This window comes from Ambystoma mexicanum, chromosome 11 (genome assembly GCF_040938575.1).
Source record: "Ambystoma mexicanum isolate Mex_15411 chromosome 11, UKY_AmexF1_1, whole genome shotgun sequence".
Lineage (NCBI taxonomy): Eukaryota > Metazoa > Chordata > Amphibia > Caudata > Ambystomatidae > Ambystoma > Ambystoma mexicanum.
In genome coordinates this window covers 1,074,640,530-1,074,659,728 of record NC_090934.1, presented here as the reverse complement: position 1 = coordinate 1,074,659,728, position 19,199 = coordinate 1,074,640,530, and the positions used below count along the sequence as shown (strand labels likewise).

Sequence of the window (19,199 nt, the reverse complement as noted above, 5' to 3'; positions counted from 1 at the left end):
ACCTACACAAAAGCAAAACAGCCCGAACTATTGACTTTTGTAATGCTTGCCCTTGAAGGGAAAGGGCAGGCAAAGGGTGAATTTTTCTGGGAGTGTGAACTATTGAAGATTGTCTGTGCACTGATTGGTGTTTCAGGCACATACCTGTCTTCTCATAGCTCGATGACTTTACAAGAGCCCTCTGTTTTCCAGGGCCCGAGCACCACTGAGGCTTGTCCCTTCAGACCAATGCAAATATCAATGACGGAGCTCATCTGTTGCAGCACAAAGTGTTTGCTTTTGAGGAGAAGATTTCAGAAGTGTGAGGGTAGGGTGGGAGAGAAGGGGGCAGTATGGTTCCAAAGCTTGTCTTGCTCTGCGAGGTCTAGGGAATACACGTCATTTATGTTTAGCCAGTTATTTGTGGCCGCTGATGTAATACAGTGACTCATTGTCAGATATTGCATAAGATATGTCGGCATTTCAGCATTTTTGCTGTGTCGGCAAAAGGATACCTGGGATTGGCTGAAGAGGGCTTTATTTTGCTGTGATGGCACTGCATAACACTACTTCCGCGATGTTCATACCAGCTCCAAAAATACACACGGGACTGCTTATATGCAGACTTCCGCGGTGACCGGGATATTTATATATCTTATACAATTACGCTATGAAGGAAAAAGTTAACGGAATGTGTGGTGTGTATTTTTGCTGCATCATTAAATTATATTTATAGGCGTTCAGCCGGTGGATTTTCATGTCTGCTAGAATAAATCTTAGGTGATGAACAGGCACATACACAGAAAAAAATGGGTCTGCGAGACAGATTGCATCTTTTTATTGTAGTGTGTGAGAGCACAGAAATGCAGAGCTTAAGTTCTAGAACTGTTTTGAGATTTTGATTATAGCTCTTGGGAACAGGTTGGCAATGTGTAGAGGTATGTGTAAGTGGTTGGGAACAATTGTAAACAAATGGGGTTTTTATTTCAAATCGTGAACTTTTTTGCAAAATTCAGGCCTTTTGAAGCCTATAACCTTGCGCCCCTGCAGAGATTACATTTTAGAGCAAAATGTTACCTGTGCACGGGTCCAAAAGCTCCCCAAATCAAGGACTAAGATTCTGCATTGCACGCACGCACGCACACATGCATGCTCCCTCCTCCCCCACTAGTCCAGGGGCTGAACTACCCACGCCACCCGATATGTATGCACAACAGTTGAATCCAAAGCATTGTGGGGGAAAAGGGTAAGTGGATTAAAAAAGACTTTTGCTTCAGTATCGGAGATGGAGATCTGCAGAGAACAAAAAAAGCACACTAAGTTGAATGATCATTCGTTATCAATAACCTCTGGTTTTATTCTTACTCTCCTTAATGGAAGTGTTTAATCCAAGAATTTCCATTAAAAAAAATAAAATTTAAAAAAAGTGTAGTGAATGTCTTGTTTCAATTATATAACGAGTTCCTTTAAATCCTTGGTGCTTTCACTCCATAGGTTCTTCCTTATTGGGGATGAACAAACCCTACACTATTGCTAACTTTCCCTAACCTAATTTAAATGAGATTTCCTTATTGAAAGACCAAACGTAGGAAAACTATCTTTTTGAACGAACTTCTTTGGGTAGGTTTGTTTACTTGGGTTTATTTATCCTTGTGTGCATACTGAAAGTTCCTGGAGCAATTAGCAGTTCGAGACCAAGGAAGATGTTCGTAGGATTCCTAGGTTGAAGAAATCCAATTGTTGAAGCCCCGTTTTGAATCTAATTTATTAGCCGCACTACCGTGATGCACTATAGAGACACAAACTTATTGCCTCGAGTCTGGGTCCTAGGACATATTGCCCAGACACTTTGCTTCGATGGGCTTTGGCCACTTGTATTTTAAACACTCTGCACACTTTACATGGGAGTTCATGAGAGGGAGGTGTCAGATTTTAGGTTGAATAGGTATTTGTTGTTGGGGGTTCAGGATGGTTGTTTGGGAACCTTAATTTCAGACACTGGAAACCTGCCCAAGCCAAGATTGAGGGATCGGAACATTGGGGAGATGATTCTAGCTTCTGGGCATTCTCAACTGCCTTTCATCACAAAAGCTAAAGCAGTAACACATTTTGAAATGAGCTCTCAAAAGTTAATTCGAAGATACACCTATGTCGCAGGAAGCTGTAGTAGAGAAGGGGAAGGAGCACCTCAAATGATGGAACTGGTGAGAGTGCAGCAGTTTTGTTAAAGAAAATAACACTAGGGAGCATGCGTATGATAAATGAGCCTTCTAAAGGTGCTAAAGAGGCAATGTAAATTCTGTAGCGCAATGTAAATAAGGACGTTTAACATAGTTGTGAAAATGTGGAGTGCTGTGTTTTGTAATTCGTTCAAGTTTTAGGTTGGTTCCAAGTTAAGCCGGCAGGGGTCACTGTTCAGGCCAGCAATACCTATTAAAATAACGAAATCTTTAGTGCTTAACAGTTTTCATCTAAAGAACGTGAGCCGATCTAGAAATTGGAAGCGGCAAGTGGGAACGTTTTTGCTGGCAAGGTCCGAGGTGTAAGGAGTTAGCCTGACCTTAAGATGGTGCCTAGGATGGATGCACTTTGGGCAGCGTGCGCTACGTTAGAAGTACAACATATGACCTTGGGGTCCCCTTCGACTTCACTCCTCACATCTTGGGCCTTGCCAAGAAGGCCCACTTCCAGCTTCGCCTCCTTGGAGACACCCTCCCTTTCCTCACCTTTCCCCAGAAGCTCAATGTCTCCAGAGCTCTGGTCCTCTCTAGGCTGGACTACTGAAACAGCCTTTTTCCAATCTTCCCCTTTCCTCCCTATGCCCCCTTCAGCTAATCCAGAATAGGACTGCAACACTTAACCTTGGTCTCAAGCCCAGGGACCAGCCCTAAAATCTCTCCACTGGCTCCCGGCGTGAGAATAAAATTCATGACCTCTGCATCATCCACAAGGCTTTCTGGGGCCTGGTTCCACGCGATCTCCACTTTCTCTCCCTAAATACTTCCCTGTTAGAGCCCTCTGCTCCTCTAACTCATCTGATTGGCAAACGCTTCTCCAAGCTGAGAGTGGGGGGGCAGGTCTCTCCTCGACTGGTCTCTCTCTCCAGAACAGCCTCCCTGCCCCTCTGACTTGAGCCGGACCGCCTTAAGTTCTGGAAACTTCTCAAAACTCTGCTTTTCTCTACCTCTTTCCCTTGCCTGCTAATCACCCCACTGCCCCTGAGACTGGCAGCCTGGCCCTTCATGACTCTTGCAGATTACCAGGCCCTCTGCCCAGTTGACACCAGTGCACCCCACCACCCCCTCAGCACTGCCTTTGCGGGCATCCTGCATGGCGGCTGTGCATCCCCACCCTTGAATCCCTCTGCCCAGTACTTGGCCAGTGGTCTTCTCCCCTGGCACCGCATGGCACTTCCCTTCTGGGCTCACCAGCACTTGCCCATACCCTGCTCCCCCTCCCTCCCTTTCTCTCTCCCTCCCTTATCTCCAGCACTTCTCTTGCACTTCCGAATGTCACAAGGCCCAGTAAGAACACGTTTTTATATTTACTGTTCTTATTTGCCATTGAATTTACTTCCCTGGTTCCTTCCCCTCTTGCCTTGTGGCGCTTGGAAACATCATTCTGTTGTATAGGCGCCTAACAAATGCTCAATAAAAAAAAAAACAGTTTACGGAGAAGGATGTTGGGTAATGCAGAATGTTTTTTTCGCCAGCGTGTAGGGCGACGTGGTAGCTGAAAACTCCACAGCATGGAATGAAGGAGAAGTGAAAGGTGGCAGCAGCAGCTCGCGTGCGCCGGGAGTTGCACAAAAACGCTGAGTGTGTTTGGACATTTAAGTATTTGTTAAATCTAAGTGAGTGTAAAAAGTTAAATAAATATTGACAGCATGTTAGAAAATTTGGGGCAAGAAAGCCTTTAATCATGAACAATCTAACTTGGAAAATCTCAAAGCAGCAGCATACAGTCTTGGGCATGGGAGATCTTAGAAGATTTTAGAAACATAGGAAGTAATTCTTCACTACTGGAAATGGACAATGATCCCTTCAAGCAGAGATGGGAACAGAGAACAAGAGAAGTAGCAGAATGATCGACTATCCTCGAACATTTTCCTCCAGGCCTACCGCTGAGTAAGTACAGGTACATTAGAGGAATGGGTGAAGAGGGGGGGGGCGCCTGAAATAGTTTACAGAGAAAAAAAGGAAATTATAGTGCAGTTCAACTCGTGCTGTATTCACCCCCCACATCCCCAACAGGAGAGCAGAAGGTAAGAACTCGAGCCTGTCTTTTAAAAAAAAATTGTATCCACTTTCCCTTCTGTGGAGCTTTTGAATGGTACAATGGAGTGTGGGAGCCCCTCTATTGAGAACGAACATGGGTTAAATACCCTGTTCCCTGGAATTTTCCATCCAGGTGTGTCTACAGCCACGTTTTTGTGGCACATTGCACCCTTCACAGAGGAGAAATATCTATTTGAATGTCAGTGTTTGTCCCACAAGGGCAGTCCAGCACCGAAATACTAGGCAAATCTGAACAAGTACCATCAGCATTATTTGGCCATGTTTGTTTTCGGTATAGGCGCTCAGACATTTTTGTGTATTTTTAGGAACTTTGGGGTGAAAAACTAAGTTACCCAGGGTAATCCAGACGTGGACCCCTTGTTCAATGTGCTTAGAGAGGCACATTGCCACTTCATGGAGGCCTGACTAGGCTGAAACACGTGTCTGGGGTTGCTGTTTGTACTCTTGTTCATAGAATTGGCTTTCATTTCGGTGCTGGACTGCCCAAGTGAGTGGGACCAGACTGAATGGATATTCTCCTGTGAAAAGTACAAGGAGCTTAAACGTGGTTGTAGAACCTCCCGAGTGGGCACCCAACCATAGAACAGGTTATTTGGCCTTGTTTGTTCTCGGTACAGGGGCTGACAAGCCTTTTGGTGAGGTTTTGAATGAGTTCATACAGAGTTATGCGTCATGAGAAATTAAAATGAGGGTTTGGAAGGCTGGTTACTGAGTTGGGCCAAAGAATGGACAGGATACAGAGTTCAAGAGTTCTGTTACAACTATTCTGAAGTGGTTTTGGAATCTCCCGAGTTGAGCAGAGTGGAGACTGGGGCGTCTTTTAGACAGGGTTGAACTGAAGGTGTTGTGCCCTCTAAGTGAGGGGAGGAAGTCTTGTCGGGGGTCAATTCCGTTAGTAGCTCCAGAACTCTAAGCGGGTGATTGGAAGAAATTCACAGTATTTTTGAACCCGCGTGAATTGCATTTCTTGCATGGGCAGAGGTTTTCCCTTCGAAGGTTTTGAAAGTTGCTTAGATCGCCCAATTGGTAAGTCTTTGATTCTGGAGAGTGGTTGGCAGGAGCAAAAAGAGCCCCTTTGTTCTATAGGGAGTTTAAAAGATGAAATTAAGGATGCTTTGGCAGTGATTGTTAATCGACCTACAACGTGTGATGAAGTAATTGACCTAGTTATGCAAGTGGATTTTCTATTGGGAGACAGAAGATAAGAACGTAGGAAGCTATTCCCAGACGTTTAGAGTTGAAATATCTAAGGTGGTGTCAAATAGTCGTGAGTATAATAGACCCACATCTGCAGTTTCAGAGGGTAAGCCTAGAGGTTCTATGACCAGTGAGGAGGGGGAGAAAAGCTGTGTGAGGTGGTTGTGTAGGTTTTTGTATCCGTTGGGTATGCAGAATTTTGGAGCTTTTTGGTTAGTGGGTTGTGTCTTTCAACTGACCTTCACATTATGGCTAATTGCATAGGGTTAGGGGTCCTGGATGGTGGAGCAGAGGCCCAGGTCTCACAATACACTACATATCACCATACAATAGACAAAGATTGAGGCTATACCTAGAGTTGGGAATCGTGTAGCGTGGGCAAAGGGAACCGTCCAGTAAGTGGTTTTCCGCATAAGATGGACCGAGATGGCGGCTACACCTGGATTTGAGGATTCTGTAGAGGGGGGAGAGAGCCCAAGGTTTCCCAATACATTACACCATACAGTAGAGATTGATGGGTGCTATACCTGGATTGAGTGTCCTGTATAGCAGGAGAGAGGCCTAGGTTCTGCGGTGGATGGGTTTCTGCATACAATAGACGGGGATGGAGGCTACTCCTAGATTTTGAGAATCCTGCAGAGTGGATGCAACGAAGCTAATGTTCACAACTCAAATAACTTTTCACTTGAAACACTTCCCAGGTACATCTGTTTTATTTGGAAAAAAAAAATCTACTAATCGCAAAAAACGTCCTTGCCCATTTTAAGGACTACCCACTTTTAGAAGCCATATGCGGTAAACACGCATGTGCTCACCAAAAATGCTAAAACAGTAGGCCCATCTAAAATTTACCAAAAAATACCCTCTGCAAAAAGCTTGGGTAATGCTAAAGTATCCCTCTTGCACTGCATGTAAAATGTGTGCAATCTACCCTACAATATAAAATCATAAGTGATGATTTTATGTAATGGTTTTTATGTAACGTTTTTTGTAACGCTTGAAATTGGGGTCATCGTATATCCTCGAGACATGGTTTTGGTGTCTTTCTGTTTCACATTTAGTACACTTTAATGGTATACTGTCCAAACTGCACTTCCCAAGGCGTTTGAAGTCCATTCACTGGAGTTAGTCACTGATGAAGTTGTAAGTGAAGATTTTGAGTAACGATTCATGAGTCTGGTGTCATTCCGTGCCAAAGCCCCCCCTAGTGTTAAAAATAGAAAAATTTAAAAGGGAAACAGTTTCTCAGTACTGATAGTCTGATGGACTGATCAGTTTCCCCATAACAAGTGTGCAACATGTAATAGAATTGAAGCTGAAGGCTGTAATTTAGTCAGGACAGGATAAAAACGGCTAAAAGAATGGTGTTCATCAGGAAACTATGGAGGGAAAAGTTGCAAACAAATCTGTCCTAAGTTGGAGCCTTCGGTGCAACTGCTTCTACCTTTTGGTTCCAGCATTTGAGGTCCAGGGGTCCAAAGTGTTCAGATGAAGATTATGGTGACCTTGACAGCTGGAAGTTCGAATTTCCATTAACAATCTGACGGTTCAGAAGGTCACTAGGCTGGACTCCAGATAAAGGACACAGACCTGATTAGCAGTGTTAAGGCAGAGTTCCATTTTTGAAGTACTTTTGCTTACCTTTGAGGGACCCCTTGTCTTCTGTATTTTTTTTTTTTACCCCCTCCGTCCCTCCACCCCAGCCCTCATCACTTTCCTAGCTAGGCTTAATCCAAAGCCTAGCTAAAAGAATGGAATCTCTTTTTGTGGACTCCGCCTTAAACGTCCTAATGAGTCCTAAGACTCGAGTACCCCAAAGGAAACCTTTGTCTGTGTAAGAGAAAGTGGCCATCTTTGGCCACAATCTCTATATGCCGTAGCTGTCTATCAGCCTGAAACCAGTTATGACCGACATATGTAGGTGCCTCTCTGAGATAACGTGAATGGATGTATTTGTATATGAGCACTTCTTGAGTGCATGGGTATGCTTGGAGAGATGGTCTGCGATTGGCTGACCAGTGCATTGTTTTATTGATGTGTGATTGGGTGCGTGCCGTTTACTCACTACCTCCTGAGGGGGATGAAATCAGACCTCCTTTCCAGACACCTCGTCTACTGCCGGAACTCTATACCAGACCCCTTCTGCTTGAGGAAGAACCAACGGTCTGCACCAGCATCCTTTGACCTTTCACCGAATCGGATTGCGAAGCTCTGCCTATCCAATAGGACCAGATGGAACAGACTGCTCTGCTACTTCCCCCTGTCTGTTGGGCATAACTGTGTGATTGCTGCCGCGTGAAGGCCTCATCTCTTTTAAGCTCATGACATACCTGCATCACCAGATCCAAAAGTGAGGGCCCTTTCTCTGACGGTCTTAATTGTCTGTGCCAAACTGACCAGAGTTTCTTAATCCCTGACCTCAGTCAAGCACTCTGGTCCTATCTCCTCCATCTGGGAAGCTTCAAAGGCCTGTGTCCTTTAACGACACTGCCAAACTCTCCTCTGTACCTGGCCCCTCTCCCGTAAGACTTCGCAGGAATATATTCAATATTGGGTCTTGCCTGATGTCTTCTCAAGCCGACCTCCACATCAGAATTCTAATCCTGTGCATCCACCATATATCAAATATTTGTCCTTCAAAAGGCTCTTGGGGTCCTTCCTGCTTAAGTGCGTCTTCGCTGCAACCTACTGTGGTCCGCAAACAATGTGCAGTGTGACTTCCTCTGGGAACCGCACAAATGCCTGCTGCAAAACTGGTTTTTGAACACCCGATATTGCTTTCCCAGTGCTACTGTCAAGTCCTTTCTTCTGTTGAATCTTTTTTGGTTCGTCTCTTCGGCACCTAGTTTTCTGTGGCTTAAACTCCAATGTAACACCAGAAAGTACCGATTTGGGTCCTGTAGGGTAACAACACTTCGTCACAAAATACTGCCCAAATCAGCACAGCCGGTCCCCATTGTTCTCTTCACAAATTTTCTGGCCTAGATAGTAACATTGTTTACCTGTAATTACATGTCACCTTTGAATTGTACTTTTAAGAACATGTGAAACTGTTGCTACTTAGTTTGATGTAGTGTTTTTCTTTATACCGCGCGCCAAACCCTGAGGTAACTGTTGTATTCTCTTTTGTATTTGTATTTATTTTTGTTTATATAAACGTTTTATATTATAACGATACAAAGAACATAATGAGAATGAATTGAAGCAATTTACAAACCTGAAACAAGCTAACAAAACAGTATGTAGGGCAATTTACCGGTTTATAATCGTTGAAGGAGGGAGGAGGGAAAGATGAGGAAAGCAGGACGGGGGAGATAAAAATGAGGAGGTGGAGGGAAAAGGTATGCAGGGAAAAGATGAGGAGAGCGAGAAGTAAGGGAGATCATTATATTATCTTTTCTTATATAAAGATTATATTTTAATAAAAATAAAATTGGTGTTCGTGAAAAGTGTTCACTGTACCTGTTAATCACTCCACCCCACTTCCTGAGAGGTTGGCCTGGGTTGTTCTGCCACACTACCCCTCCCTTAAAGAAAGAGCCTTGTGAGCTTGAAGGAATCTCTGCCATCCCGAATGCGTACCTTCCAACACAGAGCACAGGTCGTAAGCCAATTATCCCTCTAAGCCGTTTGATTCTGCCAAGGCTCTACAAATATCTATCTATCTACTAGCTATCTACTATCTATATATTATCTATATATCTACAAAAATACAAATATCGCAACTCCGGGCCTCAAGAACTCCCCATATAGAGCAGTAATGTTTACGCTGCTCAAGCAGGATGCACTGCGAATTTCCCAGCACCAGACTGCAAAATCCAGGCAACAGACGAAGCCCCTTCTTCGGATGGCAGCCAGTTTACATGCCCATGACACTTTAGTGCTACAGGTGTACGACACTGATGATAATTCTGAAATGGTACGGCCAACCAGTTCAAGGGAGGGCTGCAACGTGAAATATCAGGAAGGGTTCCATACTGATGGAACTATTATTGCTTGACCACGCAATCTTCCAGTGTGCCTCTGCGGACTCCCTGCATCATTCATCAAGTGCTTGACTCCAGTGTTGGAGTTTGAAAACTCCAAATCCACTCCCTTTTATTTATAAGTTCTGAGTTGGGGGTTGCTGCAGCCTTTCAGTCTGGTGCCCTGCATTATTCAAACTATGGGCGGCTGTCCAATCGTGGACCTCTCCCAGCTCGGGTACAGACATGACCTCACACATTGTCTAAGATGTATGCATTGGCGCTATATGCGCTATATGGAGCCCCTTGCAAAGTCTGAACCAGTTCCATTCACCAAAGAATTGCTGCTTCCTGGGGGAGACTGCCAAAAGAGCAGTGAAGCACAAAAACGGGACATCAACTTGGCCAGCCATTTTGTGCACTTTAGTGCACAAAATTGTGCCAACGAGTTAAAATAGAACCAGTGCACCCAAAAAAAAAAATTACAACTGCCACCAGCCTATACAGATAAGCCCCTTTAATATGGGAAAAATACACAGAGGGCAAAAAGAATGGGGCAATGGTTTCCTACGCCACCCTCTCTTCCTCTCACAATCCTGTGAAGGTGTCCAAATAGCAGATATTCCGTGGATCATATAGAAGTAGATGGGGATGGGGGTCCAGGAGAGCTGCAGATGGAGCTTTTTTTCCTTTAACAGTTGGATTTTGTACACTTCATTTGTACAGCTTTAACTTTCCGGCACCTTAGCCGCAGTGCCATATTTTACTTTTATTTTTGAGACCTCGTTTTTCCTCTCTCCCGTCATCCGACTCGCTCCCTTTTCTCTTCACCCTCATCTACTCTCTCCTCACTTGCTCCTTCCTTTTGTCCCCCTCCCACCTCTTTTCTCAGGCCAACTGTTAAAACGCTAAAAATAAACACATTTTCAAAGATCTTCAATAGTACTTTACTAAAATCTAAATTGTTTGTTACAAATGGGATGCTTTTTGTTGATGGTCATTGAGTCCTCTCTTGTGATTTGCAGTCGTGAAAGAGACTCTGACCACCGAAGGCGGCATGAAAGGCGACCCAGCGACCGTTCAGAAGACTATGGTTCCTGTCACGATGATGGCTACTCGACGCGGTCTCATCATCGCCAGCACTCACGGGACCGAGCAAGACCCAGGACCAAGAAGAGACACCAGCATCACTGCCGGAAACGCAAAACCAGGTCATGTAGCAGTACATCCTCGGTGAGTATCCTATAAAGGAGGTGGCGTGTTAAAGCCTAATCTGTTTCTTGTTGTTTCAGCTCTCATAGCCTGGTGAGTATCATGCCCTTTTTGTTTTAATTTGCTTACATTTGTTGGCATTGTACTTCAGGGCTTCTAGGTCCCTTTTTGGGGGGGTTATGATTCTTGCATACAGGTCCGTAGTCTACTTTGACCTTAAGTTTCTGTGCCTCTGACTAACATCCTGCAGATCTGGGTACAATTCGTCCATATTGCGTTATTGGCATTACCAGTTCAGTACTGTGGCACTTCGCTGTTACTTTCCCACTTCACGCTGTAGTAGTGAGACATGGTAACAGTTTAGTTACTTCTTGTTGTACACAATGTCATTGGGTGATTGCTGCAGTTTTTATGGTTCAAGATGCACATTTTGGTGTGAAATCTGGATTTCCATAACTTTGTAGGAGAAAGTCTACTCATGTCTGGAGTTTGTTTAGAGCCATTGGAAGCTTTTTAACATTCTGATACAATGGCTTGTACATTAAAGGGCCTCCATGATTTTCAGACCTACACACGGCTGTGTGAATGCTGTTTCCAAATGTGTAATGTTAAGGTTTACTTGAAGTTTCATGCGTGGCAGGCTGGCTCCGTGTTTGAGTCTCAGAGTGATGGAACAAGTACCTATTGATGGTGCTCAGGAGTTTGTATTGAACGTTAGTTGGGCTCTCATTGCTGCCGCCTCATTTACTGCAGGGAGGACTGGGTACATAAATTTACGAAAAGCGGTCCTTAACTAAATACTATGTGTGGAAATGTTCCCATTTGTTAGCCAACACATTGGCTATTTATTTGTCGAGCTGAAAGTGTGCATTTCTGTAACTTTTGTGTACTAATGGTTCATACTAAATCTACTCCCTTTGAATCCATAGCCCCGTTGGTGTCACTTAATTTTAAAAGCCAATTTCCCATGAAGTTTTAGAATGCTGGTTGCGGTGGTGTTTCTTTATAAGCGAACCCCTCTATGAAGTCGCACGTTTTTTGCATTGTAATAAACCTACAGAAATGACAATGTTTCAGTGCTGCTCTTGGGGATGTTGGATCTATTACTTCAAAGGTTTTCACAATCAACAGTTTAAATATATTCGAGCGATGTGTTACCCTAGACATCTTTGCTAAACGGTCTTGGTATGTTCACTTGTCCTCTCATTGTTTGATACCATGGGCATATGTTGTGGAGGTTTTACATATTTTGGATACCGAATCGGTAATTTGGGACCATGAGTGCCCATGACCACACTTGTGCATGCAGTTAATCGAGGTTGAGCTATTAGGTGGCTTATTTTTCCCTTAGCTGTGTATTTGCTTACAAAGCTTACATTATTTGACGCAGAGTAAGTTGGCCTCAAGATCAGTTCTCTGCTCTAGCGCCAGTGGGGCCATGTTCTTGTTGTGTTGTAGGTAGGCAAATGAAATATTTGTGTGTCTCTTGACTGTCAGTGTACTTATCATTCAAAGCCATACTGTCAATAGGAGCGCTACATTTCATCAACACATTAGAAGATGGGCCTACATCTGACTGTTTTGGCGCTCCTTCCCCTCGCTCTCTGTTGCTCACCCTCCCTCTGGGCCCCCTCGCTTGCGGTCTCTCTGGTCTTTCTCTCTCCCTCCCTTGTGGCCCCCTTGCTCGCTCTCGGGCCCCCTCGCTGGGCCCCTTTGCGCTGGTGCCCCCCACGCCACTTTGTGCTGGTGCTCCCCCCCCCCCCCTGGGCCCCTTTGCGCTGGTGCTCCCCCCCCCCTGGGCCCCTTTGCGCTGGTGCTCCCCCCCCCCCTGGGCCCCTTTGCGCTGGTGCTCCCCCCCCTGGGCCCCTTTGCGCTGGTGCTCTCCCCCCCCCCCTGGGCCCCTTTGCGCTGGTGCTCCCCCCCCCTGGGCCCCTTTGCGCTGGTGCTCCCCCCCCCCTGGGCCCCTTTGCGCTGGTGCTCCCCCCCCCCTGGGCCCCTTTGCGCTGGTGCCCCCCCCGGGCCCCTTTGCGCTGGTGCTCCCCCCCCCCCCACCTGGGCCCCTTTGCGCTGGTGCTCCCCCCCCCCCCCGGGCCCCTTTGCGCTGGTGCTCCCCCCCCCCTGGGCCCCTTTGCGCTAGTGCTCCCCCCCCCCCCTGGGCCCCTTTGCGCTAGTGCTCCCCCCCCCCTGGGCCCCTTTGTGCTGGTGCTCCCCCCCCCCCCCTGGGCCCCTTTGCGCTGGTGCTCCCCCCCCCCCTGGGCCCCTTTGCGCTGGTGCTCCCCCCCCCCCCCTGGGCCCCTTTGCGCTGGTGCTCCCCCCCCCCCTGGGCCCCTTTGCGCTGGTGCTCCCCCCCCCCTGGGCCCCTTTGCGCTGGTGCTCCCCCCCCCCCTGGGCCCCTTTGCGCTGGTGCTCCCCCCCCCCCCCCTGGGCCCCTTTGCGCTGGTGCTCCCCCCCCCCCCCCTGGGCCCCTTTGCGCTGGTGCTCCCCCCCCCCTGGGCCCCTTTGTGCTGGTGCTCCCCCCCCCCCTGGGCCCCTTTGCGCTGGTGCTCCCCCCCCCCCCTGGGCCCCTTTGCGCTGGTGCTCCCCCCCCCCCCCCTGGGCCCCTTTGCGCTGGTGCTCCCCCCCCCCCCCTGGGCCCCTTTGCGCTGGTGCTCCCCCCCCCCCTGGGCCCCTTTGCGCTGGTGCTCCCCCCCCCCCTGGGCCCCTTTGCGCTGGTGCTCCCCCCCCCCCCCCCCTGGGCCCCTTTGCGCTGGTGCTCCCCCCCCCCCCCCTGGGCCCCTTTGCGCTGGTGCTCCCCCCCCCCCCCTGGGCCCCTTTGCGCTGGTGCTCCCCCCCCCCCCCCTGGGCCCCTTTGCGCTGGTGCTCCCCCCCCCCCCGGGCCCCTTTGCGCTGGTGCCCCCCCCCCTGGGCCCCTTTGCGCTGGTGCCCCCCCCCTGGGCCCCTTTGCGCTGGTGCCCCCCCCCCCCTGGGCCCCTTTGCGCTGGTGCCCCCCCCCCCCCCTGGGCCCCTTTGCGCTGGTGCTCCCCCCCCCCCCTGGGCCCCTTTGCGCTGGTGCTCCCCCCCCCCCCTGGGCCCCTTTGCGCTGGTGCTCCCCCCCCCCCTGGGCCCCTTTGCGCTGGTGCTCCCCCCCCCGGGCCCCTTTGCGCTGGTGCTCCCTCCCCCCCCCCCCTGGGCCCCTTTGCGCTGGTGCTCCCTCCCCCCCCCCCCGGGCCCCTTTGCGCTGGTGCTCCCTCCCCCCCCGCCCCGCCCCCCCGGGCCCCTTTGCGCTGGTGCTCCCTCCCCCCCCCGGGCCCCTTTGCGCTGGTGCTCCCTCCCCCCCCGGGCCCCTTTGCGCTGGTGTTCCCCCCCCCCCCGGGCCCCTTTGCGCTGGTGCTCCCCCCCCCCCCCCCGGGCCCCTTTGCGCTGGTGCTCCCCCCCCCCCTGGGCCCCTTTGCGCTGGTGCTCCCCCCCCCCCCCTGGGCCCCTTTGCGCTGGTGCTCCCCCCCCCCCCCCCTGGGCCCCTTTGCGCTGGTGCTCCCCCCCCCCCCCCCTGGGCCCCTTTGCGCTGGTGCTTCCTCCTCCCCCTGGGCCCCTTTGCGCTGGTGCTCCCCCCCCCCCCCCTGGGCCCCTTTGCGCTGGTGCTCCCCCCCCCCTGGGCCCCTTTGCGCTGGTGCTCCCCCCCCCTGGGCCCCTTTGCGCTGGTGCTCCCCCCCCCCCCTGGGCCCCTTTGCGCTGGTGCTCCCCCCCCCCCCCCCTGGGCCCCTTTGCGCTGGTGCTCCCCCCCCCCCCCCTGGGCCCCTTTGCGCTGGTGCTCCCCCCCCCCCCCCCCTGGGCCCCTTTGCGCTGGTGCTCCCCCCCCCCCCCTGGGCCCCTTTGCGCTGGTGCTCCCCCCCCCCCCCCCTGGGCCCCTTTGCGCTGGTGCTCCCCCCCCCCCCCCTGGGCCCCTTTGCGCTGGTGCTCCCCCCCCCTGGGCCCCTTTGCGCTGGTGCTCCCCCCCCCCCCGGGCCCCTTTGCGCTGGAGCCCCCCCCGCCCACCGGGCCCCCTTGCGCTGGTGCTCCCCCCCCCCCCCCCCGGGCCCCTTAGCGCTGGTGCTCCCCCCCCCGGGCCCCTTTGCGCTGGTGCTCCCCCCCCCCCCCCCCCGGGCTCCTTTGCGCTGGTGCTCCCCCCCCCCCGGGCTCCTTTGCGCTGGTGCTCCCCCCCCCCCCCGGGCTCCTTTGCGCTGGTGCTCCCCCCCCCGGGCTCCTTTGCGCTGGTGCTCCCCCCCCCCCCCCCGGGCCCCTTTGCGCTGGTGCTCCCCCCCCCCCCCCCGGGCCCCTTTGCGCTGGTGCTCCCCCCCCCCCCCCCGGGCCCCTTTGCGCTGGTGCTTCCCCCCCCCCCGGGCCCCTTTGCGCTGGTGCTCCCCGCCCCCCCCCCCCCCCGGGCCCCTTTGCGCTGGTGCTCCCCCCCCCCCCCCCCCGGGCCCCTTTGCGCTGGTGCTCCCCGCCCCCCCCCCCCCCCCCCCGGGCCCCTTTGCGCTGGTGCTCCCCGCCCCCCCCCCCCCCGGGCCCCTTTGCGCTGGTGCTCCCCGCCCCCCCCCCCCCCGGGCCCCTTTGCGCTGGTGCTCCCCGCCCCCCCCCCCCCCGGGCCCCTTTGCGCTGGTGCTCCCCGCCCCCTTTGTGCTGGTGCTCCCCGCCCCCCCCCCCAGGGCACCTTTGCGCTGGTGCCCCCCTCCCCCCGGGGCCCCTTTGCGCTGGTGCCCCCCCTCCCCCCGGGGCCCCTTTGCGCTGGTGCCCCCCCTCCCCCCGGGGCCCCTTTGCGCTGGTGCCCCCCCTCCCCCCGGGGCCCCTTTGCGCTGGTGCCCCCCTCCCCCCGGGGCCCCTTTGCGCTGGTGCCCCCCCTCCCCCCGGGGCCCCTTTTTCGCTGGTGCTCCCCCCCGGGGCCCCTTTGTGCTGGTGCCCCCCCAGTACTGCTTTGCGCTCTCCCCCCCACCCCCCACACCCCTCCCTCGGGCGTCTTTGCGCTCTTCTACCCCTCCTTTCTGGGCCCCTATGTGCTCACTCCCCGGCCCCTTTGCATGCCCTTCGGCGCCTTTGCGCTCTTCTACCCCCCACTTTCTGGGCGTCTTTGCGCTGTCCCCACCCCCGCCCCACCTTCCAATGATTGGCCTTAAAGCTGACTACGCAAGGGTTTGTTGTACTCTCAACATGGGATGGCTGGGTGCACAGCGTAGGCTATGGTTTACACTATTTCTGTCTAGTCTAACTTGCTTGAAGATAGTGTTTCACACGTGTTGCGTGCACATCTCCTTAGAGTTCTGTCTATACTCATTCAGTGGGATGCCCCACCCACTCATGGGTCTGCAAAGACATTACAGACCAGCAAACTAGTTTCTCGTGTCTTTGGTGCTCAGTTAAAGGTCATTCTTCTCTTTGGCAGTCAAACATCCATGGTTCCAAACGCCCCCTTTCGTGATACCCTTTTGCTGTAGTTTCCAAACGAGTTGTGGTGAATTTGTATGTGTTTTATGGTGAAATTTGCGTTTGAAATCTGTGATGCGTGCGTTGCCAGACAGCCTGGGGCGAGAGACTTTTCTTACTTGGAATTGCAGGCCAATTTGCAAGCCAACGTATGCAATAGTGACCTTATTTCAGACGCTCTCTTGAATAACCAGACAGACTAGAAAGACCTAATGAAGATATGTTAACGATGACTAAGGCTAAAGCTGTGCACTTATATTTGATAGCCTCGCAGACATTCTGTCCCAGTATCAGCAACTCGGCATCTCTTGGTCTCTGATTGTAGCGTTATATTTTCTGAGACTGTACAACCATAACAGCAAGAAGTAGGTAGAGACTTGTTTTACGTCCTATGTTATATTATCATCAGTCGATGCTAGATACTTTGTATCTGAAACTAAAGGCCACATCCTTAATCTCAAAGTTTGACCTTTGTGCACTTTACGGTGCTGAAATGCGTCAAGGAGAAGCGGGCGCCTCAGTAAATTTTTTTTAATTTATATATTTGAAGTGGTCCACATCTGGAATATGGACATTGCTTGCCTTTACTCCCAAAAGACCATACACGCTTTTAACATCCCCAAAAAAGATGGGCAGGATGCTGTTGCATGTTTAATTGTTTATAAAGTGGGTTTCAGAAACCGAGTGGGCAGACTTGCTGGAGCCCAGCCTTTAACAATCTCTGTTGGAGTTGATTGTCCCCAACTAGGCATTTGTCCCTAATGAAGCAGCACTTCGTTTTGCCACATTTTGGACTCACCCCGCCCCTCTTTAATTCAGTAATATTCTTCAAAACTTTCCCACTAGAATGAAATTCCTACCTTTGCTATGCTGGAAATTGTTTGCTGTCATAGAGTAAGAATGGCCTGTTACAGAGTTGAAACATTCCTGTAATTTAATGGGAATATATGTACCCTGTTCTCATTCGGCTGAACAGGAAGTGGTCAACATTTCAGGCTTGCAGCTGCATCAATAATATACGTGTAGCAACTTTTAAAAACATTTTTGTTTTTATTTTTCTGTTTATTTTTTTAAACGCCAGTTTGTGTCTTGACGTGTCCCTTGCAATATATCCCTATCGTTATATATGCTGTGTGCCTTATGACATGCTGGGATCTGGAAAATCGAACCCGCCACCACACCTCGTCGTCTCCGCCTTTGACGGACACTTCACTGCCAATCTGAACTGACCCGGATGGCGCTTTCGGGGGGCGGTGCATACAGAGAAGCCAACAGAGCAGTAAACGTGGCAGGAGCGTGGAAGATGACAAGGAAGGCCACCTGGTGTGCCGGACCGGCGATTGGCTTCAAGAGCGATGTACAGCCACTTTTCGTAAAACTTTACCTCTCTACTATCTATCTCCCCATGTTAGATCAGATCTTTTTGTGTCCGAGGGGTTGCTAGTGGTTACGGCTCTTAAGAGGGTCGATCAGTAATTGCCTGGGACGCGCCATAGAACCTTCTCTGTTTTAAAGTGTAGTCCTATGATCACCCTACCACCTTTTAAAGACTTCTATGTTGTGAAGTTGAGGGGTCATCTGGCCCTTCTTGAAATTCACCATCTGTTAATGCTCTCTGCTCTTCTTTCTTGCAGATGAGATTGTTGGCGGTCTGGGAGAGGGCACCTTTGGGAAAGTGGTGGAGTGCATGGATCATAACCGGTAAGTCTTGTTTAAAACCCATTATGCACATAGGTTTTGATGGTTGCCCAGCATTGCTCCCATGTTTCGAAAGGAGATTAAACACAAAATTCTTCTTAGTCACCTAATGTTCAAGGCTATGCATTACACATGCCACCATTAACCACCTCCTAAAGTATTGAAGGCTTAGTGGACTCCTAGATTCAAAACATCCACATGGGCTCAATTGCAAGTGTCTGTTATTTTACTGGCTGCTAATTATTGGACAATAGCAAAGAATACAACTGATGTTTGTGTGTTTTTTTTTTTATCGCCTCCTGGTGAGGGTTTTTTGAGAAGGCAACTGGAAGGGAAAACAGTTTCACACTATAATATTTGACTAAACTGTCAATGTTAGTAGTTGAGCTTAGACTCAGAAGGAGGTAGACAAGTGTAGTTAACAAGAGCAAAATCTGCTATGGAACAGAGGTCTCCATAGGTAACTGCAGAAATATACTATTTTCTAACACAAACCAGAAGTAAAATCCACACGCATGTTGGTAAAAAACACCAATATAAAGCCTCTGTACATACAGCATACTAACACCCAATGGGTTACCTTCCATTTTAGAATGCAACGTTTAATCATGGAAATATAAATGCACACTGTAAATAGCTAAAGGGGTCAAAATTAAATAGTTAAGAGTAATTTAACAGGCCTTAAAATAGCTAATATAGGGGATTCCAAAATGGCCACCGGTAGGTGAAGACGCACGTCTCCGGAGCTCTGCTAAAGCAGGATCTGAATAAGGGGCCAAAAAGCATGTGAAACTGGGAGGAGAGCTTAAGTAAGAACAGCAGTTGCAGCAATTATAGGTGCGGGCAATCGTGAGCCCACATTGCAGGCGAGGAAGTGCACCAACCTACGAGGTCGCACCAACGCAACGCCTGTGCCCTGGTGTGGAAGGCCCAGAGGGGGCTGGGCTGGAGGAGATCCCTGCTGGAGAAACACCATCAGCGGGGGAAGCGCGGCCCCACAGCAGATCAGGGCGGTCGCTGTCCCCCCCCCACCCCCACCCCTGGGCCATCCGTCGAACCAGGGGCTCACAGGGGGCTCCCCATCTGGCGGTCTGGTGGGGGTCCTGGGGAGCGGCGGCCCGGAGATTGGAGTGGCGGCCCACGCAGGAGCAGGCGGGAAACGGAGGACACCCGGAGGCCCGGGAGAGAGCGCGCTCCACTGCAAAAGCAGCCGAAGCGGCCGGAGGGGGGCCAGGGGGCATCGTCGACAGGCCGCCCTGCAGTCAGCAGTGGTGGAGCCGGGGAGAAGGAAGGCGAGCCCCACGGACCAACAGCGGAGGTGCCAGAGCCTCGGCGGGAGATAGCCCGAGTGATCTGTCCGGGCTGGGCGCCCCTCCCCCCCCTACCTCCATCACGCAGCGGACGGAGACACAGGGAT

General features: G+C 51.0%; 1 protein-coding gene across 8 annotated transcripts in view; it reads left to right on the top strand.

Moving 5' to 3' along the window:
• CLK3 (CDC like kinase 3) overlaps positions 1 to 19,199 on the top strand; it is a 336,052-nt gene that overhangs the window by 50,916 nt on the left and 265,937 nt on the right. For 6 of the 8 annotated variants that reach the window (XM_069624327.1, XM_069624326.1, XM_069624329.1 and 3 more), the window contains exons 3-5: positions 10,465 to 10,672; positions 17,348 to 17,441; positions 17,719 to 17,785. In XM_069624327.1, the coding sequence (XP_069480428.1) occupies positions 10,465 to 10,672; positions 17,348 to 17,441; positions 17,719 to 17,785 (369 nt within the window). Of the gene's footprint in view, positions 1 to 10,464; positions 10,673 to 17,347; positions 17,442 to 17,718; positions 17,786 to 19,199 lie in introns of those variants that run through there. The other 2 variants (XM_069624330.1, XM_069624331.1) reach the window with 2 other exon arrangements.